Here is a 17086-nt window from a genome sequence, read left to right as displayed (position 1 = left end):
TTTCTCCTTTTTTTAAGACATAAAATCCAGGAGGCTTCCCGACCCCTGTCCTCCTTGGGTTCCCCCAGTTTTCCTCTTCTTTTGGTGACGCCCTCGACCCAGGATTGGGAGCTCCGCTCCGCTCAGGAGAAAGAAGGACGGGGCGGGGCGAACAGAAGTGGGCGTGCCCTTCCGGTCGACGTGCTGCGTAAGGACGCTGCTGGCGTCAGAGGACATCCGGTCCGGTGCCTAGTACCTACAAGCTGTTCCATCCGCCTTCCTCCGGTCTTAGTAACGTTTTCGCCGGAGTCGTGGTCAAAGAATTGGGTGTGCTGCCGCCGCGCGCCGGCCTCACGCCCTTCCCTGCCCCTCGGCCCCCGGAGTGAGCCCGGCCTCCCCGCGAGGGTGAGCGAGGTCGGCCCGGAGCGCGCGCGAGGGAGGGTGCTCCGCGGGCGGGCGACGGCTGTGGGTTCCCCGAGCCGCGTGGCACCTCCGCCGAGTCTCCTCTGGACGCCCCCTTGACCCTGCTGGGTCCTTGGGCTGCAGACTTTGCCTCTAGAGCCACACTGACCCCGTGCTTCTTCCCTCGTCCCGTGACGGGCCGTGTCCTGAAGTGGGAGCGTCCCTGGAGAGGGCTTAACCTATTTAGAGCTGAGGAAAAGAATTCACTCTTCAGTTTGCGAAACAAGCTGGAGGGGGAAAAGATGGGGCTCAACTTTCACAGCGAGTTCACCCTTGGGGACGCAGGAAATTCATCCGATGATCACCCTGGGATTATTTTCTAGCTCCTTTGGCCAGGGCAGTACACATTTTTTTTCACCCAGTATGTTTTGTCATTTTAAATACTGGAAGGGTGACTAGCAGCGTTACTCCAGGTAACCACCTCCTAAACCTCTTGGCCTGGTTTGTCCATGATTTTAAGTCTCAACTAACCACCACTCGGTTTTTGTTTGAACATTCCAAAGTAAAAGTTGAAACGCAGAGAATAGGAAAACTTTATGAGTGACCTTAGTATTGTTCCAGGTACAAGCTGGTATATGACTATTGCTGTACTGTAATAAGAAATCTAAATTTCGAGATGCGCTTTCTTGGAGCTCTCTCCATGTATCATGGACATGACTTTGGTTTCTTTGGTAAGATTTTTTTTTTTTTTTTTTGTCTTCAGGGAGGTTGTGTCACCAGTGAAAGGTGAAGCCATACTTGGAGGTTTAGAATTTGTAGATCTTGGATACAGTCTTGAAGTCCAAATCTGTATTTTTAGGGATTTCCACAGTAGGTCTTTGAGAACCACTTTTAGAAAATGCTTTTCAAAAAAAATATGTACTTTGAAGAATATTAAGAAATTTGAGATTCTCTTTCAAAGCAAACACATGAACTCATTCCTGTGTGTCTCTTTATTTATTGAGTGCTTAATATATGCCAGGCAAGTCTGGGAGGCAAACATTGTCAACAAAGATAGAGCTGGAATCCTCAGGAAGCTTGTGGTCTTCAGATTAGATGAAAAGCCAAATAAAAATGTTATTTAGTGAAAAATTTTGTCTTTCTAAATGTGGTAGTTCTTTCAACTACCTGATGAAAGCCAGTTTTAAAGGTCTTATTTTTATGTGTGTGGTAAACACATACTCTTAAATTTAAACCCTGTTAAAATTACATGCTCGCTGCATGTAGAAGAAGGGCAGCTTTCAGAGAGTCTTAGTGACTAATGCCTTTAATATCTTTTCTGAGAAGATAGATTGGCTTTATAGTTAATGTCACTTGACTTAGGTGTTTTATTTAGGTATTATGTGGGAGAAATTAGACTTACTTTTCAACAAGTCTTGGCAGCATCAGGTCATATGAATATATGGCTAAAAAAAGTGATATAAACTGGATAAATAATGTACTTTTTAATGATTTCTTTCTAATGATGTATCTCTAATATTTTTCCCACTTGGTAAAATAATTTTTAAAGAATACTTAACGTCAGAGGAACTTTTTTTCTTCAGTGGGAAAGAAAACCATTTTGGCTGTTAGGATAAATCTGATGTTTACATTTTTTGGAATTGTTTAGGAGTACAAATAAGTGCTTTATTTAAAAAGCTATCTATGTTATTTGGGATGATGTGTATTTAATATCTCACAAAGGTTTAAAACACGCTTAACCATCAGCATGACAGGGTTGAGTTTAAAACTTAATGAGAATAAGAATATTTCATTCTACTATTCCTTAGTTTCTTTAAACTAGCAAATGTAACAAGACAGTTAAATCTTCACTGTTCTCTTGCGTAGAAAGAAGGAGAAATGCCTAAAAAAAAGACTGGTGCCAGGAAGAAGGCAGAGAACCGCCGGGAACGTGAAAAACAACTGAGAGCATTAAGAAGCACTATCGACTTGGCTAAACACCCATGCAATGCTTCAATGGTAACAGTGTTTTTGGATATCAGTTGATAATTGAAAAACCACAAATATACCTGTGTTAAATGCTTGTCCATTGTTGTCATTAACACTGAGTAGTAGTGAATTATGTTTGATTTTGTTATTTATAAAACCTTTCGTATTACCTTGGCTACTGTTGGTGACAAGTAGATATGTATTGAACAAGAATACATATGGGGAACTGTGCGACATTCCAGCTTCTCTAACCTAATATACCTTACTCAGTTTCTCCTATTAATTAGAGCTTTTTTGTCATATGTCATTACCTCTTCCCTTCCTTTGACCATGTTTGTCTGAGTTGTCCCATGTCTCCCTATTTCCACTCCCTCTCTGCTTGTTTTTGTCCTTGATTCTGTTTCTTTTCCCTTTATTTCATCGACCACATGTGAAATGCTTAGTGTGACTTCATTCCTCAACTGTTTCTTGTGTGTCTGCTCTGTGCCAGGTACTATTTTAGGCACTGTGGGGGATACACAGATAAATGACACAGTCTCTGTTTCCACAGGCTTACAGCTCAGTTATTTTCTGTATTACTTAGAGTTTAAAAATAATAGAAATCCAGCTTAAATAACTTTAGGGAGAAATAGGGTTTATTGAATAAATAATGGACTAACTTTATAGTTAGTTGGGAAGGGCAAAGATATAGCTGGGATGCAGGAACAGCTCGAACCTAGAACAGCTTGTAGTCCTTTCTGTCTTGCTTGTACTTAGTTCCATTTTCTCAGGTTGTTTTTTCCCTTTTGTTTGGGTTCATAGCCACTAGGTTCATAGCTTGCATGTCTCACATCACATACTTCTGCTGTCAGTCAGGGAAAGAGCTCTGATAGGTTGGGCTTGGATGGGTGCTCATCCCGGGATCAACTAATGTTCATGACTGAGTTGAGGGGACGATGGGCAGCAAGATTATATAGCACAGGTAGGACCATGGGGACTCTTTTCTCTGTGTCAGGGTCATTTCTAGAGAAGAGAAAGAGGGCAGACAAAGAAATGACTCACTCATAAATCCATGCAGCGAGGGCTAGACTTTGGTGAGTGCTGCAGAAAAGGTACAATCAGGACTAAGGTACATGAGGACTCAGGTGGTAAAGATGAGTGTGGGGATAGGGTACAGTTCACCGAGGAGGGGGTCACCGGAACTTCCCAGAGGTAAAGATGTGAGGAGGGACTTTTTGGGGAAAAGTGTTAGAATAAGTAAGGCAGGGGAAAGAGAATACAAGACATATTTCGAGAATAGCTGACAAATAGTGACTTGAATCTAAAAAGGAATCTCAAAAACAAAAGCAAAAAAACAAAGCATAAATACAAAACAGAAATAGACTCACAGACATAGAATACAAACTTGTGGTTGCCAAGGGGGCAGAGGGTGGGAAGGGATAGACAGGATTTCAAAATTGTAGAATAGATAAACAAGATTATACTGTATAGCACAGGGAAATATACACAAGATCTTATGGTAGCTCACAGAGAAAAAAATGTGACAATATATATATGTTCATATATAACTGAAAAATTGTGCTTTACACTGGAATTTGACACAACATTGTAAAATTATTATAAATCAATAAAAAAAGTTAAAAAAAAAGAAAGAAAAAAAATTAAAAAAAAATAAAAAGAATAGGCCAGCAAGATTTGAGAAGAGGTTAGAGAACAGATTGTGGAGCACTTTTCATAGCATGTTTAGAATTCTGGATTTTCTATGAGCTTCAGCATACTGTGTTCTCTACTATTTCTTGTGTCCATTCTGTATTATTTATCTGATTCCTTAAGGAAAAAAAAGAAAAACAAAAAAAACCACCACCACTGCATTTAGCTATTTTGTGAAAATGCCACTTCTTCCTCTAGTGTGGCATACTCAAGAGCATGCCTTTGTTACTAATGTTTGTGTAGATGCTTGTAGACATGGGTGGAGTTGGAGGGTTTGGGCAAGTGTCACTTAAATTTTAACATCAGAAGCAGGGTATTTTTTGTAATGTAATGCTAGTAAATTTGCAACTTTCAGCCAGTAGAAAAATTCATGTTATGTTTTTATATTTTACAGGAATGTGACAAGTGTCAGAGGTATATTTTTATTTATTTCTTTTTCTTTCTATATGTAATAATATAGACTGACCTTTTATCTGATATTGACTGTATTTAAAATTTTTTTTTTATATGACAAGGCGGCAGAAGAATAGAGCGTTTTGCTATTTTTGTAATTCTGTACAGAAGTTACCAATTTGTGCACAGTGTGGTAAGTATATGATAAGAACACATGCTTTTTCTTTTATCAAACATTTGTTTGGCATTTAATCAGTTTGAGTCCGTGGGTTTATCATTATCGTTTACAGTAATGTTATATGCCTTGCTACTAATAAAATGACATAAACTATCATCTGGCCTACCAAAAAACAATCAAGTCATGGTTTTGTCTCTTTGATATACTGGAAAATAATTAAGATACAGTTTAGATAAATAATACCACATGTTGTTTTAAAAATTAAAAGATTAGATTTTGGACTAATAACATTTGGTGATCCTGTATTTTTATTTATACTGTCTTAATCTCATTGATATCCTTTGTTTCTGTATTTTGATTCTTGCTAATATTGCCTGCAGTATGTTAGACCATTAAAAATGATTTTTTTCCACATTTACTTTGTGCCATTTTTTTATGGTCAGTTGTTTTCCTGTTTGGTTCTTAGTTTATGATTCTTGAGTTTCCTCACATATATTCTCAAGTGAGTGGAATAGAATTCCTAAGCCATTTAACCTAGCTCCAAAGTATAAGTGGAAACTTTTATTCAGAGTAAATGGTTAATCAGAGTAAAAATAAATGGTAGTTCATAGAACAGCAAGATCAATGTTCCCAAGTAGTCTCCCACAGAACACTAGATACTAATAGGTATTTCCAAAAGCAGTGCATACGTGTGAAACATGCTGCATGTCTCGTTCCCTCATTCCTATCTGGGAGAGTTCTGTTACATGTCTGTATGTTAAAAGGTTCTGACAACCTCCAGTAAAGGAACCTGACTGTTTTATTCACTCCAGATTTGCCTCCCAAATGTTTATTTGAACAAGTATGCCTTTCAGTTATGGGATAGTAGTTTCAGATGAAATACAGTTTGGGATATGCTCATTTAAGTGTGTTTATATATGTTAACATTGCAGAAAGTTAGGAAGGCTTAGGGCTATACCCCTGAATATTTCTGGTGTGGTTCTAGCTGAGGTCTGTAGTTAATGAAAAAGAAATACTGGCCTAGATAGACCAGTCATCTGCTGGTTTTTATATCCTTATTTACAAAAATAAAAACAAACAAACTAAACGAATATAGAGTGAGAAAATAGATTTTGGAGAAGACTGAGATAAGTTCTTGCTGGGACCTTCCCCTGTTTTCAGTGTTTGTAATGATACGTATAGATGCATTTGCCACTCGCTGACTCTGGTACTTAGTGTTAGGCATAAAACATGCTGCCTCTCATTTCCAGTTTCTCTTTCTTCCCGTTTTCTGTTGTCTGGCTTTGTTTCTTAGGTAATCAGGTAATGGAATATTGAGCATCTTCCATTTCTTTCATGTTTCACTTTGTGGAATCTGAGATGGGTGATTAATATGTCACCATTAATCCTCCCATAGTTTGTGATAAGTGAATTTCCTGATACTGATTCGGGTTGGTAATTTGCTGCTAGATCAGAGCTTTTGTGGTTGTATTGTAATTTTTAGCTTTATCACTATATTCCTATTTTTTGTGCTCATTTGGGCACTATTTGACAATTCTTTTGGAAGAATGTTTACCTGGGGGCTGTGTTTGTAAGTTTTTACCTATGGGTAAACAAAAAATGAACCAGATAAGTTGCAGGATTATTATTTGATCTGGTTTGGTTTGAGATGTTCTATGGAAAGAAATAAGCAATACCTTCAAACCAGACTGCCTTTATTGTGAATTATAAAATGTTAAATTCATTTTTAAAGCATAGTTTTTTAAAGTCTGTTTTAATTCATCTGAAAAGTCACAAGATTTTAAACTGCTTTAGTGATCATTAGATTACAAAGCATAGCGTTCAATTTCTGATTTTAGTACAAATATGAATTAGCATATAAATTCCTCATCTCAAAAGGTCTGACTCAGGTAATGAAATCTCAGGTATATTCATTATCTTTTTTAAATTATGTAAGCAGTAAACAATGCTGATCTATTTATTTTTAAATTATTTCCATAGGAACTTGGGCTAGGTAAAAAGAGGAATTAGTACTTGTGTGTACTACTCTGCAAGGCTAACAGTGAACATTTGTTTCTTTGTTAGGGAAAACAAAGTGCATGATGAAGTCTTCAGACTGTGTCATAAAGCACGCTGGTGTCTACAGCACTGGCCTTGCAATGGTGGTAAGCTTCATGTCACTGTCTTTTAGATTAGTAGGTCTCTAAGGATGAGGAAAAGTCTTTGACCAATGTGTAGTCATTTTTTTCTAAATAGCACTGCTTTGTTCCTTGGTTCAGTTAGTCTGGAGTTATCTGGATTATATATGGCATGTTTTTGTGTGCTTTCCCACATTATTATCTACCTGTTTTTTACTGCTTCCTTCTTTCTTATTGGGAAATGTACAAGGAATGGAAATTCATTTCATGTTGATCTAAACAATTTGTTTGTCAGTGATACCTTTGTAATGTGTCTTAGACTTCACAAAACATTATTTACTATACTGAAAGCCCTGCTTAACTAAGTTTCAGGCTTTTGGCTAAATAAGCAACCTACTTTCAAAAGAACCTAGGATTAATTGGTTTTGTAAAGCTTTACGTTTCAAAAAAGAATACAGAGTTTACACGGAAATAATGCTCTTCATTACACGTAGTTACATGTAGTTCATTACATGTAGAATTTTCAAAGGAAATTCATTGTTTGAAAAATAGAAACAGTTTCATTGTGTGATGCATTTTGCTTTCTTTTTCACTAAAAATAGTTTCCTTTTTGACCAGTTTTACTGTATTCTATTGTGTGAATTTATGCTCGGGTCCAAATGTCCATGAGTAACGTAATATTTATAGTAGAATGTTTATAATAATTTCCCAAGAACATGTAGTTTTCCATCATAAGGCAGACCTTTATATTTTTCTTATCTTACAGAAGCAAAAGCTAGAATGATTCATAATCATCTTGTGAATTCTTCTTTCTTTATCTTCTTTATAGGATTGTCGTTGTTATTATCTTTATTCAAAAGCCATTATACTTTTCCTTGGTAGCTTCCTTATGTCTAGATTTATCAGATTACTTTTTTTTAATTCAATGGGTTGTATGAGTATGAATGATTTCTTACATGAAGAATACAGTTAAGTAGAATCATGCATCATTCATTAGCTGTACATTCTAGAAAAGTGATTTTTCTGGCCATCTTCTATTTGCTGATTGAGATTCCTCTCCCTTCACTATCCACCATGTTTTCCCTGGGAGCCTAACCAGTGTGTGGGGACTGGATCAATTGCTTTCTTACTTAATGGCTTCTTTTAGGTTCAGCCCATAGAGGACTCTGGCAAGAGACCTGACGATGGGAGGAAATGATGATCTCTGTGTTAATCCTCCCAGCTTACTCCCTACCAGGTTGTCCCGGTTTGGACGTGGATTTGCCACCAGGTCCTCTCTGTATGACCAAGTAGTCCTCTCCATACGATTCTCTCTTGGGGTTCTGCACCTCCCTCCCTCCCCTACCTTGTCTCTTCAGGCCTAGGTGTGGTATCTCCCATCATCCCTTGATGTTTCTTCTAAGCCCTTCCCTGTACTTTGTAAATTATCTTTTTTTAAACTCTCCTGGATTAACCTCATTTAGTGTATCATCTCTTTATTGCTAGAACCCTAAATAATCCAGAAGATATATTTGAGGATTTACTATCTCACTGGTAATCTATTTTTTTAAGCCCCAAGACATTCTTCCTGTTTGTCTTTTACCACTTTTGTTACAGAGCCTTGAATAGTAGAACACTGAATTGAGGTTCAGGAAACCTGGATGTAAATCACAGCTTGGTGCTAACGTAGTTCTGGAACTTGGACTTAGTGTCAGGCCCCTATTCTTCCTCACCTGTAAAGGAAAGACTGTCCGGTCCCATCTCCTTAAGATTCTTTCTAGCTCTTAGTGTTCTGTAGATGTCATTGTGTTCCTGAAAGGTATAGCCTTAAAGTCTTACCTTGATTGAGAATTGGAGAATCTTAACCTGTCATTTAGTTCCATAAATATTTTACTTTAGTTTTTTCCACAAAGAAATGCAATAATGATTTAAACCATAAGTTGCCTTAAAAAAGGATGCTGGCAGAACTTTAATATTTTCTTTCCATTCTAGAAAAGCTATATGATTATTTTATAAATTACACAGATGAGAAGGAATTTTTTTAAGTCAGAATTTAGTATGTGAAAAAATTCAGTCTAGTTACCAGAATTGCTATAGTCAGGAATGCTTCAACTGTGGACTCCAGACTTTATTTGATTTAAAATTCAGTTTGAGGGCAATACTGTCAGCTCTTTGATTTACTTTAATGATTAATATTAGGGTAAGTGTATAGTTTCCCCTCTGCTTTTTTTTTTTTGATTTATAGCTTAGATTTGTATAATGTAAATAGCTTTTGGTGAAGTAGTTTGATTTTCAGGGAATTCTTTAATTTTGGTTTTAGAATTTAGTTTTAGTACATTTTCTTTAATAAAGCCACTCACTATCACTGAAGGTTGGTAAATGGCTAAATGTATATAATTCTGACGGTTCCAGTTACTTAAACAATGGTCGCAGCCAGTCAAGTGTCAGAGATTAATTTTTCGTGTTTCTCGGTTGCAGGGTGCAATATGTGACTTCTGTGAAGCTTGGGTATGTCATGGTAGGAAATGTCTCAGTACACATGCCTGCGCCTGCCCGCTTACTGATGCTGAGTGTGTGGAATGTGAACGGGGTGTCTGGGACCACGGTGAGTACGTACAAACAGCGAACTTCCTAGAGGTGTAGAATGACTTTGAAACATTCTGGATGCTCTTCTTAAGATTTTTTTCAGAATACTGTCAATCCTAAGTACTGGCACTGTTTTGATTGTCAATTTAGTTGGAAAAGGGATTTGTACCAGTAGTAATAGGCAATGGTGTGATTATTTACCTATGCAGGTAGGAGGAGAGTTACAGGAAAGTAAGTATCTCTGAGCATTATGAGTATGATCTGAGTAGCTAGGGCATAGTGGGAGTTTACTCTTTTATGGTTTAATTTGTCAGTTTTATTTTAAGCCTTTATCTGAACAAAAACTGCTGTACCATTTTGACATAAATCTAAAATAATTTGCTATCTTTTCTGAGGAGTTTTATAGGTATGAGTTTTTAAAATTAAACTTTATCATATTTACATTTATGGGTTTTATTCTTTAATCCAATAGGAGGCAGAATTTTCAGTTGTTCTTTTTGCCATAACTTTCTCTGTGAAGATGATCAGTTTGAACATCAAGCCAGCTGCCAGGTTTTAGAGGCGGAAACATTTAAATGTAAGTTTTTATATATTAGATGTTCTTTATACCCAAGATTCTTAATAATGTAAGTGTTAAACTTAATGAGAAAGGAATCTAGTTTTTCATGTAGCCTCTTATGGATTGTAATTTAATTTAATATATTTTCTTTTTCTAGAAAAAATTCAGAACACATAGTCCATTTTTTTTCCAATAGGGGTACCAGTGGCCTTTTGGTTGGGTCAGTTCTTCCTTTTGTGGGATTGATCGGGCATTGCAGGACTTGTAGCAGTCTTGATCCTGAATGCTAACTGTCATTTTCGTCTCCCAGTTATTATAACAAGTAACCACCCTCCTCCCCCCCCACCTCATTTCCTAATGTCCCCTGGTAAGTGGTATACCCCTAGTTTGTTCCTGCTAATTGGGTTCGGTGACTCTTAGGCAGGAGTGTGCATCAGAAACACCTCTGAAGGTTTTTTAAAAATATAGGTGCCCAAGCCTTACCCCTGGGGATTGTTTTTACGTTTGTGGTGGATGCCCAGTATCTTATTTAACTTGTGCATATAATTCTCATGTATAGTCCAGTTTGAGAACCAGTGTTACTGATTGGTGATGGTTTCATCTTTACAGATAGATTGCATTTTATTTCTACTCTGTTAATCTCTCAAAAGCTCAAGTTTTTGATTCAAGTATTACTTGAATCCTACTTATTGACTGTATATGTTTGGGCAAATGGCCGAATCTTTCTAAACCTGAGTTTCGTTATGTATTAAATGAAGATGCTAATTTTTCAGAGTTCACTGAGATGAGAATTCATGTAAAGCATAAGTATGGTACCTGGCACTTAGAAAGCCCTTATTAAGTAGTAGATACCATTTCAGGAAGGACTGAAATTCTAAGTTCACTTCCTTGAATTTGATTCTTGTTCTGATGCAAAATCCCTATACTTATCTATAGAGTTGCTAAGTCATCAGTCTAAGACACACACACACACACACACCATGTTAATTCTTGCAGTATTTGTAAAGAATATCTCAAAGATTAAAGGAACATCTCGAAGTATTTAGCATTTTTGAGCTGTTCTTGGGCTTCTGCAGAACGTATAATATAAAAATTGGGTTACTTTATTTGGGGCTTGAGAGCTTTGTGTATTTTATAGCATTTAAACCCCAAAGACAGGCAACTGTGAGCTTAAGGCTATAATTCCATCAAGAAGTTTTTAGTGATTCAGTAAAAGACAAAGGAAAATAAAGACACTGAATAATTGAAAGGATTTTAAGATCAATCTATTAACCATGTCTTTGATACCTCATATTAAAGTCACTCTCATTGCACATAAACAGGTTTCTTTGGCTTACTATAATTTATCCTCTTTACTTTTTTTTCCATTGCTTTGTTTTTTCTTTGCCATTCTTCCTTTACTAGTTACCATTCACTGTTTGAAATATTTTCTCTGAAATACTGTCCTAATCATACATTTAAGCCCCAAATAATTTGTTTTTATTCCCTTAATTGGTCACATTTCATCATTTTTGGATTTGACCTTACAACTATGAATTGGAAGATTCAGAAATTCTTTAAAATACTTATTTACCTGCATAACTGGTGAGAAGGATGTTTTGAGGGGGAAAAAAACACGTGTTTTCTCCGCCTTTTATTTTTTTTAATAATTAAAATGGCCGGGGGGCTTCGAATTTAAATGGCTTATTGTCAGCCAGCTTTGGTGTATCCCAGCCTGCTTTCTTTTAAAATACTCTGAAGATATAAAAGATACAAAAAGAAAACCATTCCCCAGTCTAAAAACAGGAATGTCACACTATTTTGTAGAATCTGGGAGAAGTGTATTTTTTAATGTAAGTTCAAGATTTTAACTCTTGGGGAGAAAAATTACAGGGCAGTGAACTGGAGAGTCTGTGTGTGGGATTGAGGTATTTAGGGGAGGAAGACCTGCAGGGCCACATTTCATCCTAGTGGTTTGGGTTCCCAGAGGTAAAGGTAAGGGTGTGATAGACAATGAATTTCTTGGGTTCCCAGAGGTGAAAGTAAGCGTGTGATAGACAACGAATCTTGGGTTCCCAGAGGTAAAGGTAAGGGTGTGATAGACAGCGAATTTCTTGGGATTGTGTCTTTGTGGCACATCAAAGATTCAGGTGGTGGGAATGGGGAAAGATTCTATATTAGAAATGCCTGGTGCCCACTGAGAAATTGGATCGGGTGCTTTGTACTTTCAGTATGTGTTCTGGTTCTGTATTTGAAAGAGACTTGACTTCAGCATTTTGATTATATTTATCCTTTTTTTGACTGAATGAAGAATGAACCTAAGAACTCTTGGGCATATCTTCAAGTAGATATGATTGAGATTGTAGGTTTTTTTCCCCCACCATTGTGAAATAATATAGTTATTATTGGAATAATTTGGTATACTTACATATGCCTAACATATAGTAAGTACTTGGTTGATTTTTACTTTTATTATTAGCATATAGGACCAGTAATACAACTGTGTCTGAATTAGTGGTGTTACTGTGGAAGAATGCAGGATAGCTGGACAGAAGCAATAATAATACACATAATTGAGAACATTTTGAGTTAAAAAAAAAAATTTCCTGTTCAGATTGAAAAGGCTCCCCATGAACCAGGCAGACTTATATAAAAGAATCCCCAAGTTAGAAACAACTAGTCAGATATTTGAATTATAAAGATAGATATCCTTTTGTTTATTTTTTTAAGACCTCTAAGTAAATTGAAAGTTAATAGTTTATATTCAGACTTTACCAGAGTAAGGTTCAGTTTATTTTCTCTTTCCTGTAACTCTCCAGTTATTTTTGTCTTCCGTATTTTGGTATATTCAGTTGTGCCAGATGTTTTGGTGTTTCCAAAATATTTGCTAAATACTTAAGTTTAGATTTTTTTTTTCTCATTAATTGTAGATAATGACCAAAATTAATGTGCCTTACTGACTAAAATAGAGATAAAACATTTTGGGATTTTTTTTCCATCTGTTTTACTGCCACTTGAACATTATTTTCTGTGTATAGTCATGCTTTTCCACATGAAGGATTCTATTCTCTTATCAAAAGTTTGCAAAGAAAGGCAATAGTGTACACCACCAGGAGAGAATATATATTAATGGGGACAATTACTCTTTTAAAAATTTAACCATTATATCAGTAGGGGAATAGTCCAGCCAGTGTCATGGAAAAAATATGTTTTGCCATTTCAGTTTTCTAAATGTAATTAATGAAGTTTGCTGTCTCCTAGGTTTGGAGTAATAGAAGGAGATTGGAGGATAATGAGAGCTGTAGAAGTGAAAGAATGCTGGGCATGTGCAGTTGCTGGTTCCCTTCCATCTGGCTGGGGAGTCCATCTCATTTTATTTCTCTTCTAGGTTATGAGACAGAAAAAAATGTTGATAATTGATAGTTTCATTCCCAGTTTGAATCTGGATATTATGTACTTTCCCCACAGGTGTTTCATGTAATCGGCTTGGTCAGCATTCCTGTCTCCGTTGTAAGGTATACTCTTGTATTTTTTATTTTGAGGTTGATTTTAATCCCCATAGTCATCCATCAGCCCTTGGATTATATATCTATAATCAATCTACAAGGGTCTTAAACGTTATATAGTTTAATTCTTTTATTTTATAGATTGTGGAATTGAAAGCTTAGAGACTTTCCAAAAGGCATCCAGTTGGCTTGTCTCAGAGTTGACACTAATGCACATGTTTTCTGAATCTTAGTGTTTTTATACCTCAGATTTATGGAGAACATTTGACCAAAATGATGGGAGTACATTTTAATTAATATCAAAGTGCACTTGCTTCAGAGAGTTTGAATAAAGTGAAGATTTCCGTAATGTTCTGTTTCCTTAGACCTTGTCTTGAGCACTTCCATTTGTCAAAGATCACTAAACAGGTGCAGCTGATTGACTTCCTCTCAGAAACATTTCTTTGGTTCTTTCTTATATTCCTAACTCTCTCTTAATTCTCTCCCAACTCTTCTTCAATTTTGTCTATGCTGTTTCCTCTGCCTTAGATCACTCACCCATCTTTGCTTACCCTGCTGCACCTCATTCTCCTTCAGATCTCAGCTAAGACTTCATGTCTCCCAGCAAGCCTTTCCTGAATCCGTGTCTGATTTAGCTCCTCTGCGCTTCCCTTTCAGTGTCTGGTGTCGTGTAGCTGCCTCTCTACTTGTCTGTGTCCCCAGATAGACTCTGGACTCTGTGTGGGTAGAGAAGCTGCTTACCATTATGTCATCATAGGCTTTGTGAATACTCAGATTTATGAATAAATGTGTCTCACGTCATACCTTGTGTATACTCTCTGCCCTGAGTTAGTCCATAGTTCACAAGAGTCCTGGCAAAGACCATTTCCCAATAGGGAGTGTGACCAATCCCAACAAAACTCTTAATCTCTGCTCTAACAAAAGTCTATCTTTATGTTTAAATTTCCTTGAAATACTGAGTGATGTCTTCATATATTTTTTGATGAATTACTTATTGCTTGTTTTTATTTCTTCTATATAGGCTTGTTTCTGTGATGATCATACAAGGAGCAAGGTGTTTAAGCAAGAGAAAGGAAAACAGCCTCCCTGCCCTAAATGTGGACATGAGACTCAGGAAACTAAGGATCTTAGCATGTCAAGTAAGGCTCTTCTTAAAATACCACTGGAGTGATTTTGCTTTTATGCTTGAACAAGATTTGTCTTTTTTTTTTTCTCTTTATATATATATATATATATAAATTTTTTTTTTTTGCATTTTCTTCATATTTAAAAAGATGAATGTGTTCTTTTAAGCAAATGGAATTTTGTAGCCTTGAAAATCTGTGGGTAAAATTTCTCAATTTAACTTAAGAAATACAGTATCAGTCACTTTGATATTTAGCATTTGCTTCAGTTAATGACATAGTGAATACTGAAATTTAAGACCAAAAAGAATGATTTTTCTGTTTTTGCTGAGGCTTCCTTGTTAAATAATTGAGTAGTAATAAATCCTTAATATTGAAGTGCTGGTAATCTTCAACGCTTGGAAGTTGGAATTCATATTCTTAGGTGTGTGGAATTTGAGCAGAGATGCTTATTATGTTATACATCACTACTGTAGGAAATTGTTTTATGGTTTTTATGTAACTTTTCTATGAAGGAATGAGACTACTACAAAAATGCTTGCAGTAATGCAACTCACAGTTTTGTTAAAGAGAATTTGACTCTTTACCAGTCATATCAGGATGGAACCATAATTCTAAATGACTCTGATGGTACTTTGTTTAATCAAAGATACAGTTACACAATGAGGTGAGACGTTATTTTCTTGCACTAAACTTTGTGTTGCTGCTAAGGCAGAAGAGGAAGTGAAAGGCTTTGTCTTTTAGGACATCTGAATTATAAAATAGTTCTCTTAGGAAAACGTAATGACATATGAAATCAACTCCTCTGTGATTTGAAAATAAACTTAATCAAGCAAAAGGCATTTTAGTTTTTAACACAGCTGATTTAACTTAGGTATGGAGAGTGCTGCTATTCTTTTATTGTTTTCCAACTTTTTCTAGATTTAATGAAATGACACTGTCATCTTTATTGTTTATTGTATATGATGTGTATTTAGATTCTGAGTAGGATAGAACTGACTGTTATTTCTAAAATCTCCTATCTTTCCAATTAGGTATCAAGTGAGGAAATAAGGAAAATGTGACGTTTTCATTTGAGGGTAAAAAGAACCAGTGAGGTTCACGTAATGTTCTCTGTTGTAGAGGAAAATGAGGATGTAGAGGATTGGAACTAACCGAGTGCCATGTCCACATCTATTTTTGTAGCACGCTCCCTGAAATTTGGCAGGCAGACTGGAGGTGAAGAGGGAGATGGAGCTTCTGGGTATGACGCCTATTGGAAGAACCTTGCGTCTGAGAAGTATGGTGATACCAGCTACCACGATGAGGAGGAAGATGAGGATGAAGCAGAGGACGATGAAGAGGAAGAAGATGAAGGGGGGAAAGATTCAGATGCTGAGACGTCAGATTTGTTTACTAACTTGAATTTAGGAAGGACCTATGCCAGTGGCTATGCTCACTATGAGGAACAAGAGAACTAGAAGAGCTGCTTGCCCGCTGGTGACCTTGTCTGAGAGGAGTTGGAACGTGTGTGCTTGGTGAGTCACGTGTAGATGTTCAAAAGTACGTACTGTCACTTAGTCACACTTACTGGGGCAAGGAGTAGGGCATAGCATTTTTATAGGAACTGATAGTCAGGCTTCTAGCATAAGAAAAATGAGTTTTAAATGCAAGATATTTATTGATTCAAGCAACTGAAGTATCATAGATTAGATTTTTACTGATTTCAGTAATCTAGTAGGTTTGCCAATTAAATACATATACAGGATAAAGGACTAGGATGGTAATATATTTGTTGGAAATTAAATTGCTGTTTTTATTAAAAACACTGCTTATAAAATCATTTTGTCTGATTTTGTAAAATGTAATGGGTAAAATGAATTGTTATATTTTTCCTTGTTTGTCCACAGGCTATAAGTCAGATGCTATATACTAAATTTTCATTAAATGTTCACGTTATCTTAGGTAGCTATACATGTTTTAGCAACTGACTCATTGATTTCTTTCTTCGCAGTGTATGCCCTGAACAGTACTTGTTATTAACGTCTAAATGTATAGACAGAGGTGACTATTTTTCAGAGACACAATCAGTATTATTACACAGATGTTTTACCCAGGAAATTTCATTTCTCTTTGAATAAATCTAGTATTTCACTTACATATTTTTGATATTTAATTTCTTGTTCTTAGTATTTTAAGCCTGCTTTGGAAGGCATCCAGTATTTTTGTACAACTGTTTCACTTTGTGTCTAATGTGTGAAATGGGTAGCAGAGATGACTAGCGTGGCAGACACAGAGTGATGCAGCCGGGCCTGTCATTCCTGGGGGTGGAGAGCGTTGCTGGCACAGGTTCTAGTGGCCACACTTTACACTGACAGTGAATTGATGGTTTGTTAGAAAGGAAGGCATCATCAGACCGGCTGGCATTTGAGAAGTATGGGGAGGACTGTAGCCGGGAGGGTAACAGGGTTGGATGGCTGTTGCTTAGCCATCATTATTCCATAGAAACATAATGAACAGGTGAGGGCAGTAACAGGCATTAGGAAGCCAGGTGTGGAAGCCAGAGGCCTCTAGATGCGTTTGGAAAAGCCTTCATCTCTTGTGGCAGGAGAGCCGAGAAAATGAAGGACCAGGCCCAGGACTTAATA

General features: G+C 36.7%; 1 protein-coding gene across 2 annotated transcripts; it reads left to right on the top strand.

Annotated features, from left to right (window-relative positions):
• The first annotated feature begins 221 nt into the window (after nucleotides 1-221).
• Nucleotides 222-16596, top strand: ZNF330 (zinc finger protein 330). Of its 2 annotated transcripts, none has more exons than XM_031465627.2 (10): nucleotides 222-384; nucleotides 2248-2379; nucleotides 4433-4452; nucleotides 4554-4624; nucleotides 6674-6753; nucleotides 9184-9310; nucleotides 9764-9868; nucleotides 13298-13344; nucleotides 14357-14474; nucleotides 15645-16596. In XM_031465627.2, exons 2-10 carry the CDS (start codon nucleotides 2260-2262, stop codon nucleotides 15917-15919), a joined length of 963 nt encoding a protein of 320 aa, XP_031321487.1. In that variant the 5' UTR covers nucleotides 222-384; nucleotides 2248-2259; the 3' UTR covers nucleotides 15920-16596. The 2 variants fall into 2 exon arrangements, with proteins under 2 accessions (XP_031321487.1, XP_064349703.1); XM_064493633.1 differs by lacking the exon at nucleotides 222-384 and adding an exon at nucleotides 1047-1112.
• Nucleotides 16597-17086: the final 490 nt, after the last annotated feature.

The sequence above is a fragment of the Camelus dromedarius genome, chromosome 1, assembly GCF_036321535.1.
Source record: "Camelus dromedarius isolate mCamDro1 chromosome 1, mCamDro1.pat, whole genome shotgun sequence".
NCBI classification, from domain to species: domain Eukaryota; kingdom Metazoa; phylum Chordata; class Mammalia; order Artiodactyla; family Camelidae; genus Camelus; species Camelus dromedarius.
The sequence above is the reverse complement of the archived record's forward strand: the minus strand, read 5'-3'. Positions and strand labels throughout refer to the sequence as shown.